Source organism: Cnephaeus nilssonii (genome assembly GCF_951640355.1).
Source record: "Cnephaeus nilssonii genome assembly, chromosome: 4".
Classification (NCBI taxonomy): Eukaryota; Metazoa; Chordata; class Mammalia; order Chiroptera; family Vespertilionidae; genus Cnephaeus; species Cnephaeus nilssonii.
The window spans coordinates 64,420,415-64,443,946 of NC_137075.1; the positions used below are offsets into that span (position 1 = coordinate 64,420,415).

At 58.0% G+C, this 23,532-nt stretch overlaps 1 protein-coding gene across 1 annotated transcript; it reads left to right on the forward strand.

Annotated features, from left to right (window-relative positions):
* The first annotated feature begins 617 nt into the window (after window positions 1-617).
* Window positions 618-23,217, forward strand: PLEKHO2 (pleckstrin homology domain containing O2). The gene is made up of 6 exons (XM_079769250.1): window positions 618-749; window positions 6,423-6,572; window positions 11,365-11,481; window positions 15,745-15,849; window positions 17,233-17,331; window positions 19,570-23,217. Exons 1-6 carry the CDS (start codon window positions 738-740, stop codon window positions 20,569-20,571), a joined length of 1,485 nt encoding a protein of 494 aa, XP_079625376.1. The 5' UTR covers window positions 618-737; the 3' UTR covers window positions 20,572-23,217.
* The last annotated feature ends 315 nt before the right edge of the window (window positions 23,218-23,532 follow it).

Consider the following 23,532-nt stretch of genomic DNA (forward strand, 5'->3'; position numbering starts at 1 on the left):
CTCCCCCAAAGGGACTCCGGAGCTCAGCCCCAGGTCTTCCGGTTATATTACTCCCCGGATGGGACTCAAGTTCCAGGCCCTGACCTGCCAGGAGGTTCCAGGGAGAAGAGAACCAGGTCGTCGCCACTGCCCTGGCGTCGGGGAGGAAGAAAGAGGAGCCTCTCGGTGGCCTCACCTCCGGGCCGCCCAGGGCGCTCGGCCACCCCAGCCACTCGGGTCCGGAGACCTCAAAGGCGCCAGCCGCCAGCGCCTCGGGAGCTCGCTCGGTCCGGCCCCACCCGGCCCCGCCCTCGGGCCCCGCCCGCTCCCGCTCCTCCCCCTCCAGCCGGAAACCCCCCCTCTCCTCCGGGTCCCCCGCACCCTCACACCCACCAGCCCCTCTCCCTCCGCGGGTCGGCGAAGCCTCTCCCCGCCCCGTCCCTCCCTCTTCCTCCCGCTCGGGTTCCCGGCGCCCAGGCCCCGCCCACCCGCCCAGGCCCCTCCCGCCGCCCCGCCCGCCGCGCCCGCCCCAGCCCGGGCCTCGGGACCCGCTATTCCCTCCGGAGGCCCCGCCCCCGGCCCCCGGAAGCCTCTCCCCGCCCCCGGCCCCGCCCCCCCGAAGTTTCTTGGGCCCCGGGCGGCCGGCGGGACAGAGCGCTGCGAGCCGCCGCCCGGCCGCCACGGATGGAGGTGGCGGAGCCCGCGCGGCGCGGGGAGTGAGCGCACAGCGGCCGATCGGCGCACCCGGCGGACTCGCCATGGAGGAGGAGGTGAGGGCCGGCCAGGCGGGGGCCTGGGCTGGGGTCTCGGGCCGCTCACGGCGGCTGGGGTCCCGGGCTCAGGCCCTGTCCCAGCCCCTCTCCCGCGGTCTCGGGACGCCGGCACTGCTCCCCACCCCCAGCGGGCAGAGCCGGGCAGGGGCGGCGGGAGGGACCGTGTCCGGCGCCTCCACGACCCATCCTCCTTTGCTGTCTCTTTGGCTTCGCTCACCGACGGGGGGCATGTTATTGTTCCCATTGGATTGACGGGGAGACTGAGGCTCTGCTGGAGGCGGCCTGGGGTGCTGGTCACCGCTGACTCTCCTTGCCAGCCAGGTCGGATCTCGAGGGTGCAGGCCGTGTGTGTTGTGGGGTGTGTGTGTGTGTGTGTGTGTGTGTGTGTGTGTGTGTTGGGGAGGGTCTGTGGGTCCTGGAGCGCCTCTCTGAGGGAATCTTGAGGCTGTGACCCTCTCTGGTGGCCCGAGGACTGGAGAAGTTGCTTTTTTTCTCCCCAGTACAAGTCCCGTGTGTCCCCTTTACCCTACACGCTCACCTACCCGAGAGTTGGCCCAATAGGGGCTGATCCTAGCCCCTGCCTTCCCCACACCCTTGGTGGCGGCTAGTTCCCGGAAGGGGCTGGGCAGCTGGACCAGTAGTGCCCCTGTGAGCCTCTCTCTTCCCCCTCAGGACCCTCTTGGTCTGGGGAGGGGTCAGGCACTCTGTGACTCTTGCCCTTTACTTGCAAACACTGTTCTCCCAACAGCCCCACCACCCAAACACACTGCAAGCATTTAATGTGTGCTTGTGGAGTGAATCCATTAGAGGAGGGGCCGGCTGAGGCTAGAGGATTTGCTTCTTGTCCTCTGGGCGTGTGTGTGTGTGTGTGTGTGTGTGTGTGTGTGTGTGTGTATGTGTCAGCTTCTGACCCTCTCAGCCAAGGGGAAGGGTGTATGTCTGTGCCTGGGTGGGTGGGGAGGCAACCCTGGCCCCCCGGGGAGCCCTGCCTGAGGGAACCAGGCTGCCTGGTCCCCATCCGTGCCCATTTCCTTTCGGCCACTGCCCAGGGGCAGCTGGGGCGTCAGGGTTCCCTCCAGGCCGGGCCCTTCGTTCCTATGGGGGGTAGATAAGTCACTTCCCCTCTCAGCTGGTGTTTCCTCTTCTATAAAATATTGGGCCTGAGGGCCTCCTCCCCAGATCCAGGCCGTGTGACTGTGGCCCCTTCTCTCAGAGTGGGTGGGAGTAGGGGGCCGGGTCACTCCACAGTGATTTGCTTTGGTTTCTTGCTTGCAGAGGTAGGGCTGCCCTCCCCGGCCCCAGGCCCCTGCTGAGAGGGCTGGGCTGTCTGGCTGCGGCCCCACCTCTTCTCCCAGAGGATGTGGGACAGGATTACTCCATCTTCTGATCTGCTCTGGCCCCCAATTAAGGGAAGTTATCTTGGGGCCTCCTGGGCCATGGTTTGTCTCGTGGCCAGCCCGGCCCTGCACTCCCTCTGGTTCTGAGTTCCTAACTTTGCCACTTACTGACAGCACCAGACGCTCCCCAAACAGCTGGGTTAACTAAGGTCTTGCTTACCTCTCCCCCACACAGCCGGGGGCTCCCTGTCTACTTCCCCTTTGGCATCCCTAATTCTTTTCTTCTCATTTCTTCTCCTAGTCACTTACTCTTGTTTCCTTCGGCCCCAGTGTCCCACCTTTGTTTCTCTAAAGCCCCTCTTAGACCATAGTCACCTGCTGCCCTTCCTGACCCCAGGCGGGCCTCATCATCTCCCTCGCACATGGCTGCTTTCAGCCCCTCCCCAGCTTTGAGCTTCCTCCCTCTGCCCCAGCCACCCGGGGGCCAAGGCCCCTCAGCCTCAGTGAGCTCCTCTGTCAAGCTGAGGCTTGGGGAGGTGCAGGTCTGGGCACTGGGCATCTGTCCACTTGTGCTCCCAGGGCCTCACTTCCCCGTCTATGAAATGAGAGAGGTGGGAGATCCAGAAACGCAGTGATATGTGCAGAAGCTTTGAAAGTTGCAAATATCAGTGTGAGGTGTTCCTGACACTGGTGTAAGGTTGCAAACCCTGGGCTCGGGCTTTCCCGCTCTGCCCTGGGGTTCTGCCCCTTGTCCTCTAAGTCATGCCTTTTCCTGGCTTGGCCTCCAGGCTGCTCAGTTGCCCTTTCCCATCTAGAGAGAGTCAGGGCAGTGTCCAGTCCCAGGACTGGTTTTGTTACCTGGAGCTAACCTCTGGCCCTTTCCAGGCTGTGCTTTCTCATTCTGTAGTGAAGGAGCTGAGACTGTAGGGCCTTTGATACCCTTGGTATCTTCCTTCTCTGGGCCAAGGTGTGTGTCTCCTTCCCTCTCCACAGGCCTATCAACACCCTGCCTGCTGCAAGGGCGTCCTAAACTAACCTCAAGCCCTTCCTTGTCCCATTAGAGAGCTAGGACTGAGGTATCCCTCCAGGTTGGTGCTATGTCCCTCCCAACAGGCCCTCAAGCAGGGTCTGTGTTGCCCCCGTCAGACTGGAACTTCCTTGCAGGGCTCCGACCTGGTGGGTTCTTAGCAGAGTTTGATCAGAGCATCACTGGGTTTAGTCAAAGAGCAAAGATCGTCATCATAAGTTCCCAGTGATGTGAGGTGTCAACACGTTTTCTGCTGGTCTCCGTCTCTCTGTTTTGGCCATTGTTGTGGCTTTCCACCCGCTCCCTCCTGTGCACAGGGTCAGGGTGACCTGGCATCTTTTTCTTTTTAATGAATGACACAGAGACCTTCCCACCTCAGGCAAAGGGGAGCCAGGCTGGTGCCTAGGGGTGCCTCAGAAGCTGCCCACCGTGGGCAGGGGAGGGCCTGAGTGAGGATCGATGGGAGAGGAGAGAGCGAAACAGGAAGCACAGTGGTCAGCTGGTTGACAAGAGGAGAGGAGGCTGAGAAACTGGGCTGAGCAAGATAAAACCTCCCTGTGAGCCCTGCCAAGGGGAGGGGCTACTTATGAAAACTTATTGGCCCATAGCCAGGCCCCTGGTGGGGAATGAATGTCTGAGGGGCAGGGAGAGGAGGTGGGTGAAGGGTGGCAGGCAAGCAGGTCTCCCTTGGGGAAGCTGTTGGTGTGTCGGTGTCTGATTCCTGGTAAGGAGACCCTTCCCTGGGCTTCGGTTCACGCCTCCAGCCCCTCACTTGTCACTCCCCTCAATCCCAAAGTGCCTTCTTGCCTCATCCTGGCCCCACCCATCCCTTAGGCCCTGGACTGGCTCCTCTACTTAATCCAGCCTTGGTGTTCCCTGCACACTGCTCTGCTACAACCAGAGAGGACTGTGGTCAAGGCACAGGTTTCTAGCTTTGCACCCTGGGAGCTTCCAGCTGGTAGGGTTTTCACAATGTCAGTAGGTGAGGCAGGCCGGGGAGGTCACACGTGGAGGGGCTTAAAAAGGGGCGGTGGTGGGCCCTGAGAAGCAGGAGGGGAGCTCGGAGCTTAGGGGTGGGACATCCAGGCCGCAGCTTCATGTCCCACTGTCCCTACTGCCTGGTGTGAGAGACCTGTAGCCTGCAGGCCTAGGAAGGAGCTAACAACGCTGCAGTTGCTGATGGAAATGTGGGGGTGGGGTTTCCCGGGTTCCCACTGCATCCCTTCCAGCCCTAGGGGATGAGGCCCCTAAGGGTCACACAGCCCATGGGGCTGAACATGGGGTCTCTGGGGAGGGGGGGAGGGGGAGTTGGGTGGGTGATAGGATACAAGAGCCTCTCTCATCTTGTCAAGGGCCCTGAAGTCTTCTCTCTGGTCAGCAGGCAAGCCTTCCACTTCCTCATTTGTCCATCCGGGAAGACCATTTGGGACCATCCAACTTCCCCATTTTTCTTGTCATCCAAAAGTTAGGGAGAGACCCTGAGGTGTACCTCACGTTCCAAGGAGCGCCAGGGGCATTAATGGCCAGTAGCTAAGCCCAGAAAGGGCCTTGTTCTAGATTCTGAACCAGCCCAGGGAGAGGCCCTGAGAGGCAGGGGAGTGGCAGTGGCAACAATAACAATAACAACAACTGCCATTTACTCCCTGGGTCTCCCAGGCACGGCTTTGTGTGCCATGTCTTAATCCGGCAAACATTGACTGAGCACTGCTGTGTCCCAGACGTTGTCTAGGCATGAGGACATAGCAGTAAACAAAACCAAATCACTGCCCTCGTGGAGTGATCATTGCCATTTCTGTATTCATATCTATCTCCATTTCACAGCTAAAACTGAGGCTTCGAGAGACCAAGTGACTTGCCTCTGGTCTGTGTGACTTGGGCTTCAATGCTCAGATCCCCAGAGCATTGTAGTTCAGAAGGGTGGGTGTAGCTCAGTGAGAACCAGGTTAGGGCTCCCCTGCCATGATGGAAAGCAGGGAGGCTGTGCCCTACCCAGCCCCTGGCAGCTCACCACACTTCCATCTGCCTGGGCTTGTCCTTCCAAAGGCAGCTGTGGCCACAGGGTATCCCCTGGGGAGAGGTTGCTTTTAACTGGGGCCACTTTTTTGAGCTTTATGTAAATTACAAAGGAGTCAAAAATTAGTGCTAATTTCCTTCTAGCACCCTCTAGATTCTGACACGCTCTTGATCCCCTCCCCCCCACCCTCCCCTTCACACTCACTACTGTGCATACCAGTCACTGAAGCAAAGTGGTTAGCAAGTTGCATGTATTTTTATTTTCATTTCACGGGTATTTCTCGAGCACCTGTTATGTGTAAAGGAACAGTGCTGGGTGCTGGGGACCAGAGGTGAATCTGACCCCACCTGGTAGGCATACACCTGGCACCCAGCTAACCAAGCAGGTGGTTGAGGGGCACAAGATGTCAGTGGCTGGCCTGGAGGCCCCAGGGTGGCCGCCATGTCTTAGAGAAGGACTCTGGTCCAAGGCAAATCCCTTGGAGCCCTCACCAGATGGGGTGGCTGCCCCCAAGTCCTGGGCTCGGGTGGGGAGGAGCGCAGAGGAGCCTCCTGTTTGGGGGCAGAAGCAGGAGGCTTCCACGGGTGTTCTTTACTAGTTGAAGGGCAGGGGCAGGAGGCAGCTTACCACCTTGCCTGCTTCCCTCCTCTCATCCTTCTGATTCTGCTTGCATGTCCTCTCCTCTGGGAGGCCTGCACTGTCCTCTCTCACCTGCCAACCCCTTCACTATTTCCTTCGTAGCATTTCACACTTGATGTGTTCATGTCTAGTGTTTATTTGTTCAGCTCCTCCTTTCCTAAATTGCCAGCTCTCTGAGGGCAGAGATCCATTATTTTTATTCCTCTCTGCCTGCTCTAGCATCCGTGACACGGCCGGTGCTCAGGACAGCATTTGTTGGCTGGTTGAATGAACACCTGGGAGGCAGAATTGTGAATTCTGGCTCTGTCCTCCCAGCTGTGTGACTCTGGCAAGTTATCCCTCTGAGTTTGCTGTGACATGTAGGTAATGGTGCCACTCTGCCTTGGAGGGTAGTTGTATGGAGTAGACGAGACCATGTGTGAAAACGGTGGCTCAGTACAAGGGGCTGCTGCTAATACTGTCGTTGCTGCTGCTGTTATTGCTGTTATTTCTAAGGCTGGGTTAAGAATATTTGTCCTGGGGGTGGTGGGGAAGCTCACAGGGGAGGCTATCAGTAGGTAGCCTCCCAGCAGAGGGACATGTCCCCAGTTTGGCCTGTGGCCTGTGTGCCCCCGTGTGGCACCCCTCATGGCCTGTCTGTTGCTGTCTTCCAGGGTGTGAAGGAGCCGGGCGAGAAGCCCCAGCGGGCACGGACGGCGGACAAGGCGGGCTGGGTCAAGAAGAGCAGTGGCGGCTTCCTGGGGCTCTGGAAAGACCGCTACCTGCTCCTCTGCCAGGCCCAGCTGCTGGTCTACGAGAGCGAGGTGAGCGCCTGCCTGGCCCTGAGGTGGGGTGCAGGGGCGGGGGACAGAGTGAGGGCCGCAGGGGGACCCAGAGCCGGGACTGGAAGATCCGTTCCATTTTTGCCATGCTGTGCCACCCTGGACGAGTACCTGTTCTTCTCCGGGTCTCCGCGGCACGGGACGGTGGCTCCAGGTGCTGGTCTAGGGCTCCTGGATGAGGGGCCGTTTGAAGTGTACGTGCGTAAGGATGAGTGTGCCTTCTCAGCGGCATCCCTGCACTGCCACTCCCTGGCCCCGGGGTAGGCTTCCACATTTGTGAATGTTCCAGAAAACTGAAGCTTGCTCCATTTATCAATGATGATGGAAATAATACTTACCGCTCATGCGTGTTTAGAGCTCTCGTATGACACTCTCGACAGTCCCATGAGTGCAGTCATCATGTCATCGTCTGCAGAGATGGATCCTGAGGCTGAGGATGGCCAAACGACTGCTCAGCATCTCAGTGAAGGAAGGAGCCAGGTCTAGAACCTAATCCAGTGCTCTTTCCACTCACGGATGCCAGCAAGTGAACTCTACAGCCTATTTTGGGTGGACGTTCTCTAAAGTATATTGAATGTTCTCTGCCTTCTGCAGAAGAAGGCACCAGCCTAAATCGAGTCTTTCCTTGTGGCTCAGAGTCACTTGTAATCAGACGGTACTTCCCTTCTCTTCTTTCTCCTTTCACGTCGAGCTACCAGTTGCTGCTTCGCCACTTCTGCTGTCCTTGTGCCTCGCACAGGCCTCGCATTTTCCCACTGCAGGCTTGCGCCCCGTCTCATTTCAGCAGCCTTGGAACCTGGACCACAAGGATGCTAAAACTGGCGTTCAGAGTTGAAAAACCTCTTGGTGACGGCCGGAGGAGGGAAGGTCTTGTACTTCGATGTGTGTGTCCTGGGGCTGGGGCTATAGAGGGCCCATCCGCTGAGAACGGGCTATCGCTGTGTGCCTCCCGCAGACGGAATGACGTGGGGAGAGCGGCCGGCGGCAGGAAGGGCCTGCTGCCTGTTCCCCCTCAGCCTCTCTCAGCGTGCCTCGGGGTATCGTGGCACATTCATAATTGTCCCGGGCCAAGGAAGACTGGGCGCCCAGGTCTCCGTGGTTAAAGGAGCTGCCCCTGAGAGGCACTTTGCCTGTCTTTCCCGAGGCCCCGGCTCATGGAGTTGGTGTGTCAGAGAAGCAGCTGGATGAGTCGTTCAGACAGCCCCCCAGGTGTTCTGTACCGCTGCTCTCACCAAAGGAGGAGGCGCAGTGGCGGCAGCAGGGGGATGTTTTTATAAATAAAGGGTGTTGTCAAAGCTTCCTGCAGCCCCAGCTGCCTAAGAGTTGAGTGACAGGTCCCCAGCTGCCAGCCTGTCAGGCCCTGCCAGCCTTGTCCTGGGCTGCCCCTCCACATCTGGCCACAGCCGGGAAGCAGGAAGGATCTTGCATCCCCTAAACATGAAAAACCTAACTCACCCTTTAAAAATAATCACTGTCAAAAACCTCAATGAAGCGTCAGGAACTGAGCCCTCTCAGGGTGGGGAGCTTGGCCCAGGAGTAGGAATGGAGAAATGCTTATGAGTTCAATTCCTCTTTCTGATGTAAGGAACGAGGCGAACGCGAATGGCTCTTGGCTGTCTCTTTGCTGTCAGTGAGGCTAACATTCCAAAAATGCTGCCCCCGCCCAGCGCCTGCTGGGTTATCCGTTTCTCTCAGCCGCAGCAGGGCCAGATGATTCAGCGATTCGCGTGGAGAGGAGACCCAGGTCAGACAGCCGTGGGGAGCTGGGTGTGGAGAAGAAGCACCTTTGTTTTGGGGCCAGTAGTTGCCCAGCTGGGGGAAGCGTGTGCACATGGGGCAGGTGACCTGCACCTTCTGCAGCTGGGGTCCTTTTCCAGGCAGCCCCCTTCTTCTGGATGCCCAGCAGGTGAGGACTTCCTGGGGTCTCGCTCTGAGTCAGGCATTCAGTCCAGCAGCTGGTCCTCTATATGTTGCTCTTGAGCTGCTCCTTTGTGGGGCATTATAGGCGGAACAGAAAGGAGAGCAGACATAGGCAGCATAGGGTAGAGAGTGGTGGCCCAGCAGGAAGTGAGGACTGTTCTTCCCATGGCAGAGTGTCCCTGGCATCTAGTTGGGTGCATGCACCTGGCAGGTGCTTTGTGGATGGGGGACCTCAAAGGAGCGAGGGAGCACCAAGGCTTGGGCTCATGGGGTGGGCAGTGGAGCGTCCTGGACCCGGTGGATTGTGCTATCCCTGTGTTGAGTGGAGGAATGTGGAAGGGATTAGAGACTAGAGGTTGGAAAGAGATGTGCAGAGGCCAAAATGGGAAAGACACCTGATTGAATCTGGATGGGGAAAATCAAGCTGCCTGGCCATATGCTCCCCTTTCCCTAAGGGGCTGAAGGGAGGGTACACCAGTGGTTATCCACTTAGGCTGTACAGTCATCTGCTTTGAAAAAGTTACATGTCTGGGCTCCACCCCCAGGGATCCTGATGTAATTGATCTGGGATGTTGCCTGGGCATTGGGATTTTTTTTTTTTTTTAATCCTTACCCGAGGATATGTTCCCATTGATTTGAGAGAGAGAAATTATTGATGTGAGAGAGAAACATCAATTGGTTGCCTCTTGTACATGCCCTGACCGGGGATCAAACCCACAACCCAGGCATGTGCCCTAACTGGGGACTCAAACCTGTGACCTTTTCTGGTGTAGAGGATGATGCTCCAATCAACCGAACCACATGGCCAGGGCTGGAGATTGGGATTTGGAAAAAAATATATATATTTTTAAAAATTGATTTCAGAGAGAAAGGGAGGGAGAGAGGGAGATAGAAACATCAGTGATGAGAGAGAATCATTGATCGGCTGCCTCCTGCACGCCCCATACTGGGGACCGAGCCTGCAACCCGGGCATGTGCCCTGACCAGGAATTGAACCATGGCCTCCTGGTGCATGGGTCGATGCTCAACCACTGAGCCACACCAGGCAGGTGGCACTGGGATTTTTAAAGGTCCTAGGGCCACCAAGGTTGAGAAACAGAGGTTCTCAAACTTTTGTATACATTAGAATCAGCTGGAGGGCTGTTAAAACTCAGATTTCCCCTAAGATGATGATTCATTAGGAATGGAGCCAGAGAATTTGCATTTCTCACAAGTTCTCAGGTTATGCTGCTGCTGCTGGACCAGCTACCACACTTGGAGGACCACTGGTGCAGAGCAACCTGTTGCTAAGGCACTGCCCATGCCTGCCTCTGCCCCTGGCAGGGAGGAGTGCGCTGTGCTGGGAAGGGCTCTGGCCTGGAGTCAGAGGGTGTGGGGTTGGGTTTGGCTCTGGCCCCTTATGTTTGGGTCTGTGCTCCTAGGGCAAATCAGTTCACCTCCAAACCTCATTCTCTTCCTCTATAAAATGAGGCAGGGGGTTGGTTCCAGGACCCTCGTGGATACCAAAATCCATGGGTGCTCAAGTCCTTTATATAAATGGAATAGTATTTGCATATAACCTACACACAGCCTTTTGTGTACTTTAAATGATCTCTAGCTACTTACAATATCCAATACAATGTAAATACTATGTAATTAGTTGTTTAGGGCATAATGGCAATAAAGAAATGTCTGTACATGTTCAGTCAAGAAGCAACCATGGTAGGCCTAACTACATAGCACATGTCAGCAACAACGTAACTTTCCCCCCGCCCCCAAATGTTTCTGATTCGATGTTGGTGGAATCTGTGGATGTGGAACCCTCGGAAACAGTATAGGCAGATTCATGGAGGGAAATTAGGGCATTTCCTCTGCAAATATTTGAATCACTGCTTCCCAGATATTCCACCCAAACCTGCAGAGCACCGAGCGGTCCTGGGTGGGTGCTCTTGCTGGCTCCGTGTGACGTCCAACAGCAGCTCCACTTGGCCAGTTCCTAGGCCAGTGCCTCCCCTGCCCCCGCTGGTCCAGGCCTGTTTCTATTTCCCTGGAGTCTCCAGGGTGAGACTGTGCCACATCCAGGAGGTTGTTCCAGCTAAGTCTTCTGGAATAGCCACCAACTGATCACCATTGAGGGTGGAGCTTGTCCCAGGCAGCTTGCTGAGAGGCACCTGGTGGAGAAAACACTCAGGTGCCAGGCCTGGTGGGCAAGATGGGAGTCTAGCCAGTGTCCAGGAGTGGCCTAGAAGAGGCTGACCTCTGTCCTGGCCACTGGCCCTTCTGTTGATGGGGCCTCAGGATGACAGCGTAGGGGTGGGGTGCTCTTAAAGGAACCATTGCACTCCATTGTCCCTGAGCCAAGGGTCAGCGGAGGAAGATGCCAGTAGAGAATCAACTCAGGGTCACTGTGGTGAAGGCAGGGATGTCGCCCCAAGCATGCCTCGTTCACGCTTCCCTCTGTGGCTCTGCCTGGAAAGGCTTTTTCTTCCTTTTTTCATTTTGTGACAACTTGCTCCCTCTTCCAGGCTCCCTTTTCCGCACATCTCTGCCTGGTCTCTGGGCCTGCACGGACCCCCAGGCACCCGTTCTGAGCCTCTCCAGCTTCCCAGGTTTCCTCCTACTGCCTTAGGAACATTTGAGTCAGCCCTGTTCCCCATCTCCGGATGGTGATCCCCATCTCTCACGTGCATTTGTGAGCCTTGAGCGTGTCCCTCCAGCCAGCACAGACTGAATGCCGGGGACTGAATATCTCATCTTGGTGACTGATTGGCAGGCTGGGGTCCCCCTCTGACCAAGTGAGGTCCTCATTGGTTGGAACCAGGGGCCTGGCTGTGTCCTGCTCTCACCATTTCACGTCCCCTCTGTCCCTCTGCAGGACGAGCAGAAGTGTGTGGAGACAGTGGAGCTGGGCAGCTATGAGAAGTGCCAGGACCTTCGTGCCCTCCTCAAGCGGAAACACCGATTTATCCTACTGCGATCCCCGGGGAACAAGGTAGGGCTGAGCCTGCTGGGCCTGACCCTCCTCCAGGCTGGGGTCTGCTTGGGAAGGTCACCCTGGAGGCTTTCTAAGCCGAGGCCCGGATGCAGCCCGCGCATTCTCTGTGGAGTGTGCCTGAGGCTCAAATCTGGGGCTGCCACAGGTGGGACCTTTTGCCCGTTTTGTCCTGGAGTCTTCCCCGCCCTGGGTTGATAGGAGATGCGTGTAGAGCTCTGCTGAGCGCTCTGCTCCCCTCTTCCCTTCCAGGCTCCGGGGCCTCCTCCCAGGCTGCGGTTGGAAAGTAGCCTTTGGGAGGTGGGGCACTTGGCTTTCTCCCACACCCTGGACACAGGAGGCCCAGGGCTGAGGCAGGGAAGCTGGGGACGAGGCCCTCATCCCACCAGACCTGACACTGTGACATAGTCTGGGCCGGAGGGGAAGGAGTGGCCTCCCCTTTATCCCAGGCCTTCCTGGGTGGGCCCTCTCCCCTGGACTCAGTCCTTGGCGGCATGCAGCCTCCCAGCTTCCCTCCCCTTGCACTCTCCTTCTGGCTAATGCTGGAGAAAGTCTCCTGCCTGAGAGGTTCTCTCCCTGGGACATGCTGTGTGTACAGATGAGGTCTGCCGTTTGCACCACATGTCTCTGGCAGGCAGTTCGGGTGAGTGACGCTGGCGTTGTTTCACAGATGTCAGGAGCGAGTTAGATTGAGGTTGGCGTGTACAGTACCTCTGGCCAGATCTCCCCCTTCTGCACTGGGTCACGCCTCTCCCGACCTCTGCACGTCATGTGGAGCCTCCCAGAGTGGGGCTGAGTCACCGATGCGGGGGTTGGGGAGCGGGTCTGGTCTGGGCCTGCTGGAGGCCTTTCTGTTTCTTCCCCAGCTCTCAGGCCAGGAGCCCAGTCCTCGGTGGCTCTGGGCCTTGGAGGCCATGCTGTTCTACCCACTAATCCTTGGCCCTGATCTGCCTGGGTGAGGGCAAAGCAGCAGCTGTGGGCAGGGCTCTGACCCTGGGATTGGGGGTGTGCCCAGGGGGCGGGGGCAGGTTTCTAGTGTCATGAGGGTTCATGGGGCTGGGCCCAGGTTTCACGTGGCATCTGCTACTTAGGGCTCTTTGAGAAGAGGAGCCCCTATCCTGTGGGGAGGCCTGCTTTCTCTCTGGGGGGCGCTCCGTTTGTGTATGTGTGTTTTGAGAGACATGGAGCTCATTATGCGTGAAGGTCTGCACCTGTGTGTCCAGTGCACGTGTGTGCACCTCTTAGTGTTCACCTGGCCACGGTCTGTCTGGGTCTTTGCGTGTCTGTTAGTGAGCTTATGTGGACGTGGAGCGGAGGGGACCTGGCTTCTGTCCTCTGCCAGTCCTGGCCCCTCCTCTCTCCTGTTCTGAGGATCAGCTGGTGGTGGGATAGGTGGGCCAGGCCCAGTGCAGGGTGGGACGTCACCTTCGGAGAAGCCTGTTTGTGTATCTACCTTCTCGCCTGCTTCGGCCAACACCTCCCTCCCATTCCCCAGTTCTTCAGAGTTCAGGTTGGCTCAGGGTGACTCTGGGAACAGGGTGATCAGTAGGGAGTGCGCTGTGGAGCAGCTGGTGGGGGCTGCAGAGCAGTGGGAGGACAGTACACCCTGATTCCAATTCAAGGGCCCCTGACCCTCGCCACCCCAGGAGCTCACACAGAGAGTGGGAGCTCTCCAGAGGGCACACGGGGGACCACCCAGAGTACCACATCCCCCGCATCCTCTCACCCTCCTTTCCTATCGCCCTGGGTGTTCCCCATCCTCAGTGACGCTGCCCGCTGCCTGGGAGGTCACATGACCCCGGCTGTCTGGTCCTGAGGCCGCCTGTTTTTCCTTCTAATCAAATAAACAAAGACTCCAGTGTCCTGCATGCCCCTCTCCCCCCATCTCCCCATCCCCACGCCCCTGCCATGAGGTCACAGGCAGATGCTGCCAGGAAGCAGGGTGGCCGCTGCTGGGCCTTGCTGCCTGCTGGTCCCAGCCAGCTTGGCCCTTTCCTTTTCCTGCCTCCCTTTCCCCTCCCACTTTTTGCCCCTCTGCCATTTTGTCCTCCCCCCTTTCCCAGGCCAGTGAGGGTCTATTCTGTGGCCAGCCCTGTTAGCTCCTAAAGTCCTTTGCTCCTGGGGCTTCTTGGAAGGACTTGGGCAGAGACCTGTGTAGCCTGGGGCTCTTCGGGACATGGGGTGGGGGTGGGGCAGGAGGAGCAGCTTCTTGGTATTCTGCTTATCCCTGTTCTGATCACCCTGTGGGATGCCTGGCTCATTCAGCCAGAATCACAGGGTTCCTGAGGGTGGGGCTGGGTCCCATTTCACCTTGTATTCCTTCTCCTAGGGTGGCCCTTTGGCCTACACCCTCCTCCCCACAGCCTGCCTCAGGTGGGCTGGCCAATGGGGAAGGCCACAGTTTGGGTTGGGTTCAGTGGTTCTGTATTTGTCCCATTGAGGCCCCAGGTGAAAAGACATGTGCAGGGCGCCATTACAGGTTGGTGAGACTAGAACTCTGATCTTGACTCCCAGGCCAATGGTCTTTTTCGCCCCACGCTTGCTGCATTTATTGCTGTATTCAAGTACATGCCTCCCAAGCTCTCTGGGATGTTAAGTTCTGCACCAGGCAGGGGCCCACCAATCAGGGCCTGCAAGCAGAACAGCAGCTGGCTCAGAGGCTCTGGCCCTGGTCCACCTTTTCACAGCCCCATCCCAGGGTTGGGTGGGACCTTGCAGAGCCTGGATGCAATGCTGTTCCCCCCTGAGCTCCCGGCAGCCCTGATGGCTGGGCTAAGAGGCAGTTGCCAAGGTGCCCTGGGGTTTCTGACTTAACTGCAGATCTGCTGCCAGGATCGAATTTACCCTGGTCATGCAAATGAGCATTTGGCTGTGCCTGGCATGGGGAGGCGGGTGGGACCCAGGGCCTGGTATGAAGAGAAGTGGGAGGCAGCCAGGAGGAAGTTATATAATGAGGATGCTGAGGGGCCAGGGGGACTTCAGTGTTACATAACTGGGAGAGTGGTGGGGAGGAAGGCGCTAACACCGGGGTGGGGGGGAAGGGGCGGGGAGATGGACAGGCTGGCGACCCGCCCAACAAAGAACTAGGGCATCTTGAGGTCAGAGAGTGGGCAATGGCCCAAAAATGGGGTAAGGGAAGGAACCTTGGGCTAGTTGATTCATTTATTGGCTCATTCATTCAGTAACTATTTACTGAGTACCTACTATGTGCCGGCCCCTGGCTTTAGTCAGGTTGAATTCCCTCAGCATTTTTTCTGGATGAGGAAACAGTGGGGCTGTTTTGTCCAGAAGGAAGGCCATGGTGATAATTTCTACTACTGAGCACTCTATGCCCAACTCCAGATCTAACACTTCAAATGTCAGTGACCCTCACAGCTCCATAGACAGATATGGTGGTGGTCTCCCTTTACAGACGAGGAAACTGAGGCTCAAGGTCAGCCAGCTGTAAGTGGTGGTTTGTCTAGTTCAGAGACTCCACTGCTGTGTCCACCATGCAAAGCAGCCTCTCAGTTTGCATGCCTCACACCTTCCATCATTTTCTATCTGACCTTGGGGCCTGGCAGGCGGGGGGCCGGGGGCCTCTGAGCTGCCCTCTGAGTCTAATATAGGAGCTTGGAGCTCCTGCCCAAGATGGAAAGGGACCTGTGGGGTGGGTGGCATAGGGTCTGGAGTTAGGAGTCATGGGATTACTTTAGGCCACCGTGGTCAAATTTCATCCCATCTGGTGAGCCTCTGTCTCCTCATCTGTAGAATGAGGAGGTTGGAAAGGACCCCATTGCCCTTTCTTACAGTCTACGATTCAGGGCCAGAAAGGAGACCCTGGGATTTTTTTATTTGTGGCCGGGACTGCCTGTGGGCCCCCCTGGGGAGCTGAAGATGATTCTGGTCCCAGTGGGCCTTCACCACGGACACCCCTCATGCCTGTCACCGCTGTCACCTCAGTCCCAGGAGACTAGGGCTACTCCTACTTCAGAGAAAACAAGCCCAGAGGTCAGGCAGCTGGCGGGGGCCAGACCTGAGCACCCTCCCCAGGGCAAGGCTGGTTCCAATCTAAGTCTGACAGCTGCATGCAGGGAGCGAGCGCTTTCTCGGCTGGACCTGTCCACCCCCTTCCCCTGAAGCCCCAGAGAGGGGTCGTTGTGGTTTGCTCCTAGCCAGCTGTGCCACGGCCCACCTTGGGATTTGGGGTGGGGAGCTTCCTTAAGACCCCAAATGTGAGCCACGTTTAACATCTGCCATCTACCCCACCCATGCCCCCTGCAGGTCAGCAACATCAAGTTCCAAGCACCCAGTGGGGAGGAGAAGGAATCCTGGATCAAAGCCCTCAATGAAGGGATCAGCCGAGGCAAGAACAAGGCTTTCGATGAGGTGCGGTGAAGTCCTGTGGACAGACAGCTCTGTGTCCCCTTTCCCCTGTGTGAGCTCCGAGGGGACCCTGCCCAGCTCACCTCAGACAACCCCTTGCTTATGTCACTGCTACAAACTGGCCAGGCTATTGTTACCTCATTTAATCCTCACAGCACCCCTCAAAGTAGGTGGTAGCATTCCCACTTTACAGATGAAGAAACTGAGGTGTAAGGAAATTAAGTGACTTGTTAAAATGAAAACATGGGTAAGTGGTGGGATAGAATTTACAGGCTTGTAGCCCAACAGCCGGTGGGCCCAGCCAGAGAGGTTTGGGGGGTGAGCTGAAAGCCAGAACGCTCACTTTTCAGTTTGGCCGTGAAGTGTAAGCCAGGTGTCTGCCCGAAGTGGCCACCCACCCCCTGTGCTGGAGTGGGGGTGGCCACAGTCAGGCTTGGGACAGGCGAGGTGTCTCCTAGACCAGATCTCCTAGGGAGGATTATCTTTGACATCGTGGGGTTTTAGCTATTTGGGCTAAACTGGTCCTGGAGGCTGCCTGGGGTGGCCCTTGGACTGCAGAAGTCTGAGACCTGAGGGGAGCAAATCTTCCCAAGGCCCCTGACTTGGGGCTCGGCTCCTAGTTCATGTCTCAGTGAGACTGGCATGCTCGGAGCTTCACCTTTTGTGGGATGGGGTGATGGGGGTATGGGCTGGGCCTCATCCCACAGTCTTGGTGGAGTGGGATCAGCTCCTCCTCTGAGGAACAGAGACAGTTGGACCCCCAGGTGGCCTAAGCCTGAGCCTGACCTGGCGGCTGGACAGTCTCAGCGCCCCCCTCCCCCTCACCCCCTCCATCAAAGGGACAGGCTGCTCCGGGATTCAGAGTCTAGATTTCCATGTGAATCTTACTCTGTGTCTTCCTGGGCTACTCCTCACCCCTTTTCCTTACCCTCAGAGAGGAGATGCTGCCTCTAGATGCTCTGACCCGAGGGTCCTGGGGGAGCAGCTGGGGCCAGGGCAAGGCCTATTCTGGAAGCAGATACCAGGGTATCATGGGCTAACTCCTCGCCCTCCCCCAGCTAAGCCCAAACGCAGCCTCGGGGCCACTTACATGTTTGCAGTAGACCGAGGGGCAAAGGCTGAAGCCCATATTAGGGCAGGAAGACTGAGCCCAGAGGGCAGCCACAAAGAGAGGGAGAGCCTCGGCCCGCAGAGATGACAAAGGCAGCGCAGAGACGGGGAGCAGAGGTCGGACAAGGGGAGATGCTTCAAAGAGAGGCAGCGATGGGGCTCTCGACCCTGTGCGTGAGGATGTGGGTACAGGCTCTGACTCTGAGTTAACACCTGGGCATTTCCTTCTCTCCCCAAGGCCTGGTGGGGACTGACCTGGTTCCTTCTCCTTCCCAGATAAAGGTGGACAAGAGCTGTGCGCTGGAGCATGTGACTCGGAACCGAGTGCGTGGGGGCCAGCAGCGCCGGCCACCTACGAGAATCCACCTGAAGGAGGTAAGACTTTGCCCCCAGCTTGGACAGATGGGAGGTCAGCTGAGCCTGGGACCCCAGCTTCTTAGGATGGCAGCCAGGCTCGGGCCCCCCTTTTCCTGAGGACTCCTGGAGCTGGGGCTTCCTGGGCGGTGTGCGGGGTCTAAGTGCAGGCACGTGTGTTAGTCGTGCTCAGCGTGTAGATGTGCCTACTGCGCTGTGAGTCCACACGCCGGCCTCAGCCAGAGTTGATGCCTGAGGGAAACAGACCCCACGTGGTCTGTGCCTCTCAGAGCTCGGCTCCCAGCTGGAGAAAGACATGCAAGCAGAGCTGCGTCTAGTTTTTGTACAGAGGACCCCCTGGCACCTGAGCAGCCCTAGGAGGGGAAGGGTTTCAGTTGGCAGACGTGGCGGGAGGGAGGTGCCCGGTGGAGGGAACGGTGTGAGCTGAGGCAGGAGGCAGGAGAGTGCAAAGCGTGCCAAGTCCCTTTGGGACATCTTTCAGGGAAGGGGGGGTCAGGGGGAGGAAATTGGGAAGACCTTGAATGCCGGAACTGAGGACAGGATGGGTGGGAGGGTGTGTTCCAGAGGTCAGTTTGAGGCCCAGGGTAGCAGGGGTTTGGATTGAGGGAAGGAAAGGTAGGGGACCAGGAGGAAGAGGAGCAGTGGGGGCTCCCGGCTCCCAGAGGGGTTGAAAAGGGAGGGGCCAGTGGGGGAGAGACTGGGAAGCAAGAGTCAGCCGGCTTGTGATTGACTACAGGCCGGGGGAGCGCCCTAGACAGAGGAGGGTTGTCAGAGGAGCCTCCACGCCTGGAGGCTGGGCAGTTAGAGGCCCTGGGCACAGGGAGTTTGGGAGAACATATGGGCAAGGGGAGGGGTGACCGAGGAGCCCCTTTCAGACCATTGTTGCTGAGGGGGGTGGATGGTGGGGTGGTAGAGACCTTGGAGGTCAGGAAAGAACCTCAGCACATGCTACATTTGGGGGATGGGGGTAGTAAAGAGCCAAGGAAGAGGAGGCCAGAGAGGCGAGTGGCACATCCAGGGAGAGAAGGGCACAGGACCCCTAGGTCATCAGCCAGGTTGGCAGCCACACGTCACAAGGGCAGGATGAGGGACAGGCAGGTGGTAATGCTTACAGCATATTCGCTCAGAGGGGTCAGCTTGGGACTGCCATGGGGTGCAGAGCTAAGGGTGCTGGAGTGGGGGACCAGAGGAAGAAAGAGGGGGAAGGGAAGGGGCAAGGTCATCAGAGAGCTTGCTTTGAGGTGAGGCAGCCTGTTCATGCCTGTCAGCCGAGGGGAAAGCTGCAAAGGGAAGGACTGAAGTAACCAGAGGGCAAGGCATACCTGAGGTGGGAGATCTAGGCGGTGCAGGGAGGGCCAGCTGGAGGGGAGACCCTGTGAGAAGACTTCAGGGCGGGACTCTCATCCCCGTGACTGAACGTGTGTGTGTCGCCAGTTCACCTGTGTGCATGTAGAGGGGAGTGAGGGTCCCCGCCAGGACCCCACCACCTGAGGGACCAGGGAGAGGCCTGCTGCCCAGCCCTGCTCTAGGGCCTCTGAGGCTCCCTGGGAAGGTCCCCAGGACCAGGTGTGGCTGCTGGGTGTCCCTGCGGAGCCCTGGGGCCAAGTTGGTGGCAGCTGTCTGCTTGGCGCAGCTGTTCCCCTCTGGCAGTCAGCTGTGGTCTAGGGCTGCCTGTGCCTGGGGCCACATCTGACCATGTGAGGAGAGTGGGCACAAGCTGCCGAGCAGCTGGGCAGGCGAGGGCTGGAGAGATCTGGGCCAGAGGGCTGGGTGTGGGGCTGGCAGCCTGGACAGAGGTCTCCAGGGAGGGGAAGCAGAAGTGAGCGAGCGCAGACAAGGCTGGAGACTTACTGAGTCCTGGTCCTGGCACCTGCTGGGTGGGTGGTTGCAGAGAGGGAACACTCTCCAGGCCAAACAGCCAGGAAGGGTCAGAAACAGGGCTGGAGCCATGTGCCCTGCTGCCCAGGCCAGTACAACGGCTACTAAACAGAGCGGCCTCCTTCCCTGGCTGGAAGAAGCCGGCTGGGGCACCGAGAGGACAGCCGGCTCTGACCTCTGGCCTGTGATTCTGACACAGGGAATTCTACAAGTGAGAGAGCAGCGGGTTCATCAGAGGGCGTGGAGAGGGGCCTGGGACCTGGGCAGCCTGGATGGGAGGGCTGTAGTCCCCTTGTGGGCGGGCACATCAGACCCAAAGGCCAGTCGTCCATGATGATGTCCATACGCTGCCCCCTCCAGGTAGCCAACGCAGCTTCTGATGGACTTTCACGCCTGGACCTCGATGCTCTGGACAGCAGGCCGCCAGTGCTTACCCCCGGCAATGATGTCAATGCAGCCCAGCCCCGGGAGGCACTCCGGCCCCCCATGCCACCTTCCAAGCCTTCCCCAGCTCCCGAGGTGACCATCCTTGGTGACAGAGTGGAAACCCCTGTGGGGGAGAGAGCCCCAACCCCTGTCTCAGCAAGCTCTGAAGCGCAGCCTGAGAGCCAAGAAGACTCAGAGACTGCCGTGGGGGAGGACAGTGCCTCTGAGCAGCTCCCCAGGGTCCTGCCTGAAAAACTGAAGGTGAGCTGGGACAACTCCAGCCCCGAGGAGGCCCCTGTGCCTGAGCGTGCGGAGCCCCCCCAGGTGCCCTGTGCTGAGACTTCTGAGGCTGCGACCAAGGAGGGCGGGAAGCCCCCCACACCCCCACCCAAGATCCTATCGGAGAAGCTGAGAGCCTCCATGAGTGGGGTGGAGGCTCCAGGGCCAGCCCAGAGCCCCGGGGCCTCCGAGACCTCTGCCCCAGGCTCAGCGCAGGTTTCAGTGAATGGCGTGGACGACAGTCCTGAGCCTGTCGAGCCATCCCAGGCTGCTGGCACTCCAGGAATTCCCCCAAAGAACGAAACGGCTTCTACAGTGTTCCCCTGGGACCTGCCACCTCAGATCTATCCCCGCCGCTCCTCCATGGGGGACCTGCTGGGGGAAGGCCCCCGGCGTCCACAGCAACGGCTGTACCGGGCCCAGCTGGAGGTGCAGGTGGCCTCAGAACAGACGGAGAAACTGCTGAACAAGTTCCTGGCCAGCGAGCCGGCCCCGGTGAGTGCCGAGACACTGCTCAGCGAGGCCGTGGAGCAGCTGAGGCAGGCCACCCAGGTCCTGCAGGAAATCCGAGATCTGGGAGACCTAAGCCAGGAAGCACCTGGGCTGCGGGAAAAGCGGAAGGAGCTGGTGACCCTCTACAGGAGAAGTGCACCCTAGGGCCTGCCGGGCCGGGGCACGGTCCCTCCTGGCTGGCCTAGTTCACCGGAGCCCAGCCCTGCCGAGAAATGTGCTTCTGCTCAGGCTGCTCAAGGGCCGTCGGACATGTCAGTGTTTGGCCAGGACCTGCAGAGGCTCCCGGTACCCTTCCTGCCTTGCCTTGGCCAGTGGTGCAGGTGTCACCCAGGGCCACTGTCCGGCTAACTGGCCTGGCCTCCGGGCCCTGGCCCAGGCTGGGAGCACACACTCAGGACCTCTGTGCTTGCATGGCTGTTCCGATCTGCCCCAGGGCTTTGGCACAGCACTGGGGGCTCTGGGGGTGGCGTCATCTCTGCTTCTCACCCCCTTCTCACCCCCAGTAGTTTACATTCCTGACTTCTGAATAGAGCACAGCTGAGCTCCCCACAGCCTCTATGTCCAGATACTCCCAGGCAGACAGCCTCCTGGCAAAGGCAGCTTCAAGTGGTAACCAACCCTCCTGCCCACCTCTTCCCAGTAGCTGCTGACGCCTTGGGTCTAGGCTGTAGGTTCCTCCCTCAGCTGAAAGCCCCTGAAGGCAGGTCGGAGGCAGGTGTGAGAAAGCCACTTGCTGTGTGGCCCCTCTCGGGCCTTCCCTGGTGAGTGTGACAGGAGGACTCCAGGGGGGAGGAGGAACCTGAAAGGTCTCCTAGTCTAGTCCCTGCCTCTGGACCAGCTTGTGTCCAGCCCCACGCATTCCTCTACAGGTGAACTACAGAACGGCCCGATGTCATTGTCAGAAAATCCTGTATGCGATTCATTCTAAATCAGCCTTCAGAAGAGAAGCCGCCCCAACTTCTGTGCCTCCCCAGATGGGATTTACATCTGGGTCTCTGTGGTTCCTCCACAACCAAACAGGTCCAATATCCCAGTCACTTATTCTTACGCTGAGGGCTGTGTTGGGGCCTGAAACCACGTCCTCTCCCACCTCCCCTCACCCCTCTGGCTCAGGCCCTAGATGGGCTGTGCTTCCTGAGCCTCCTAGTGGAAGGAGTTTTCTCCCGGCCCGGGCCAGCACCTGGGCCTCTCCAGAGCCCTCCCTGGCCCCCGGAGCACACCTGGTCTCCATCCTGCTGCAGCAGCTGGACAGAGGGCAGAGCCTGTAGGCGCAGAGCCCTGCGGGCTGCAGCCCCTCTCCCTGGGCCCGTGGGGGCGGGAGCAGCCCCTGACAGGCTTGCTCAGGGGGTTCTGCATGTGCACTTTCGTTTACTGAAAGAGAGGAGAGGGGGGGCCACAGCCTTTCTGCCCACTGCCCACCCCCTGCCACCAGTAGTGCCCACTGCGGCCTGCCAGTGCAGGCCGATGCCTTCTTCCCTGTACTTCTACCTGTTCTTGAGGGCAGTAGCCAGGGGTCAGGAGGGCAGATAGAGGTCCACTCTGTAGCCTTACTGGCAGGCATGGGTGTGAGCAGAATGCCGTGGCTCATGAGCTCCATGGATCTCCCCAAACCACACTCTTTGGAAAAACTAGGTTCCCATGCCACATTCTGCCTGTCCGTCTGTCTCCAGTGTGAGAACGCCATCAAGTACCCACAACCATGTGGCCCCTGTGGTCTTGCTTGGGGAACAGCCCTCCTGTGAGGGCTGCTGGGCCTTAGCCCATCACCTGCTTTCAGGGACAGGAGCTCCCTTCCCCCTCTGATAAGTGACCAGGCTGAGGGAGTAGCTCTGGGGCAACCTTAGCGGCCTCAGGCCATTGGCTCCTATGGGGTCCCCGGACCTGGGCAGCCTGGGCCCCAAGGGGGGAGCCAGCTTCCGGGGGAGGGAGGATGGGAAATAGGCAGGGGCTGCCCTCCTGCCTCCGGAAGGAGGAGGCATTCCATGTCTTCTGCTTATGAAGCGCCTTTCTTGAAGTTTGGCAATAAATCCCTTTTTACGGAACGTTTCTGCCGCGAGCCTGTTTGTTGGTGTGGGGCCAGCTCCAGGGCTGACCTCAGGAAGCAGGGGTCGGAGGTTGCGGTGGCCTCGCCGGTCCTCCAAACCCCGCGCTAGGGCATCCTTCCCTAGGCCGGGCGGGGGCGTCGCCCTCCACAGAGCTCCGCCTTTGCTATGTCACCACGCATTTATACAGGCTGGGGCTGTCATAGGAACAATGCTTTGCAATTTTTAAAAGCTTTATTTGGAAATTTCCAACAGGAAGGTTGCAAGAGTAAGAGTAGCACATAGAACACCATGACACTCATACCCTGATTGACTCATTGGTTTGTCTTTTGAGCCTTTCACTCTTTAACATATGTACACACAATTTTTTTCTGAATCATTGGAGAATCATCATGGCCCCTTACCCCTGAATACTTCAGTGTGTATTTCCTAAAAATAAGTGTATTCTCCTATGTAACCATAGTATAGTTACCAATTTCAGAAAACTTAGCACCAGTATAATAGTGACTATTCATATTACAATTTGTCATATGACCCAATAATGTCCTTTATCATATTTTTCCTCTAGAGTAGGGTTGGATATTGCTATTGCATACATGTCTCTTTAGTCTCCTTTAATCTGAAATGTTTCCACAGCTTTTGTCTTTCACGACATGGACGTTTTTGAAGAATACACTTCCTCCCCTTATTGTTTTTATTTTTTAACCCTCACCAGAGGATACGCTTTCTATGATTTTAGAGCGAGGAAGGAAGAGAGAGAGCGAGAAACACTGGTGGAGAGAAACATCCATTGGTTGCCTCCCCATATGTACCCTGACTGGGAATTGAACCTGCAATCTTTTGGTGTACGAAGGACACTCCAATCAACTGAGCCACGCGGTCAGACCACTCCCCCCCCCCCTCCGCCCCGGCTCCCTTTTTATTTTTTATTTATTTTTTAAAATATATTTTATTGATTTTTTACAGAGAGGAAGAGAGAGGGATAGAGAGTCAGCAACATCGACGAGAGAGAAACATCGATCAGCTGCCTCCTGCACACCCCCTACCCTGGCCCAGAAAGAAG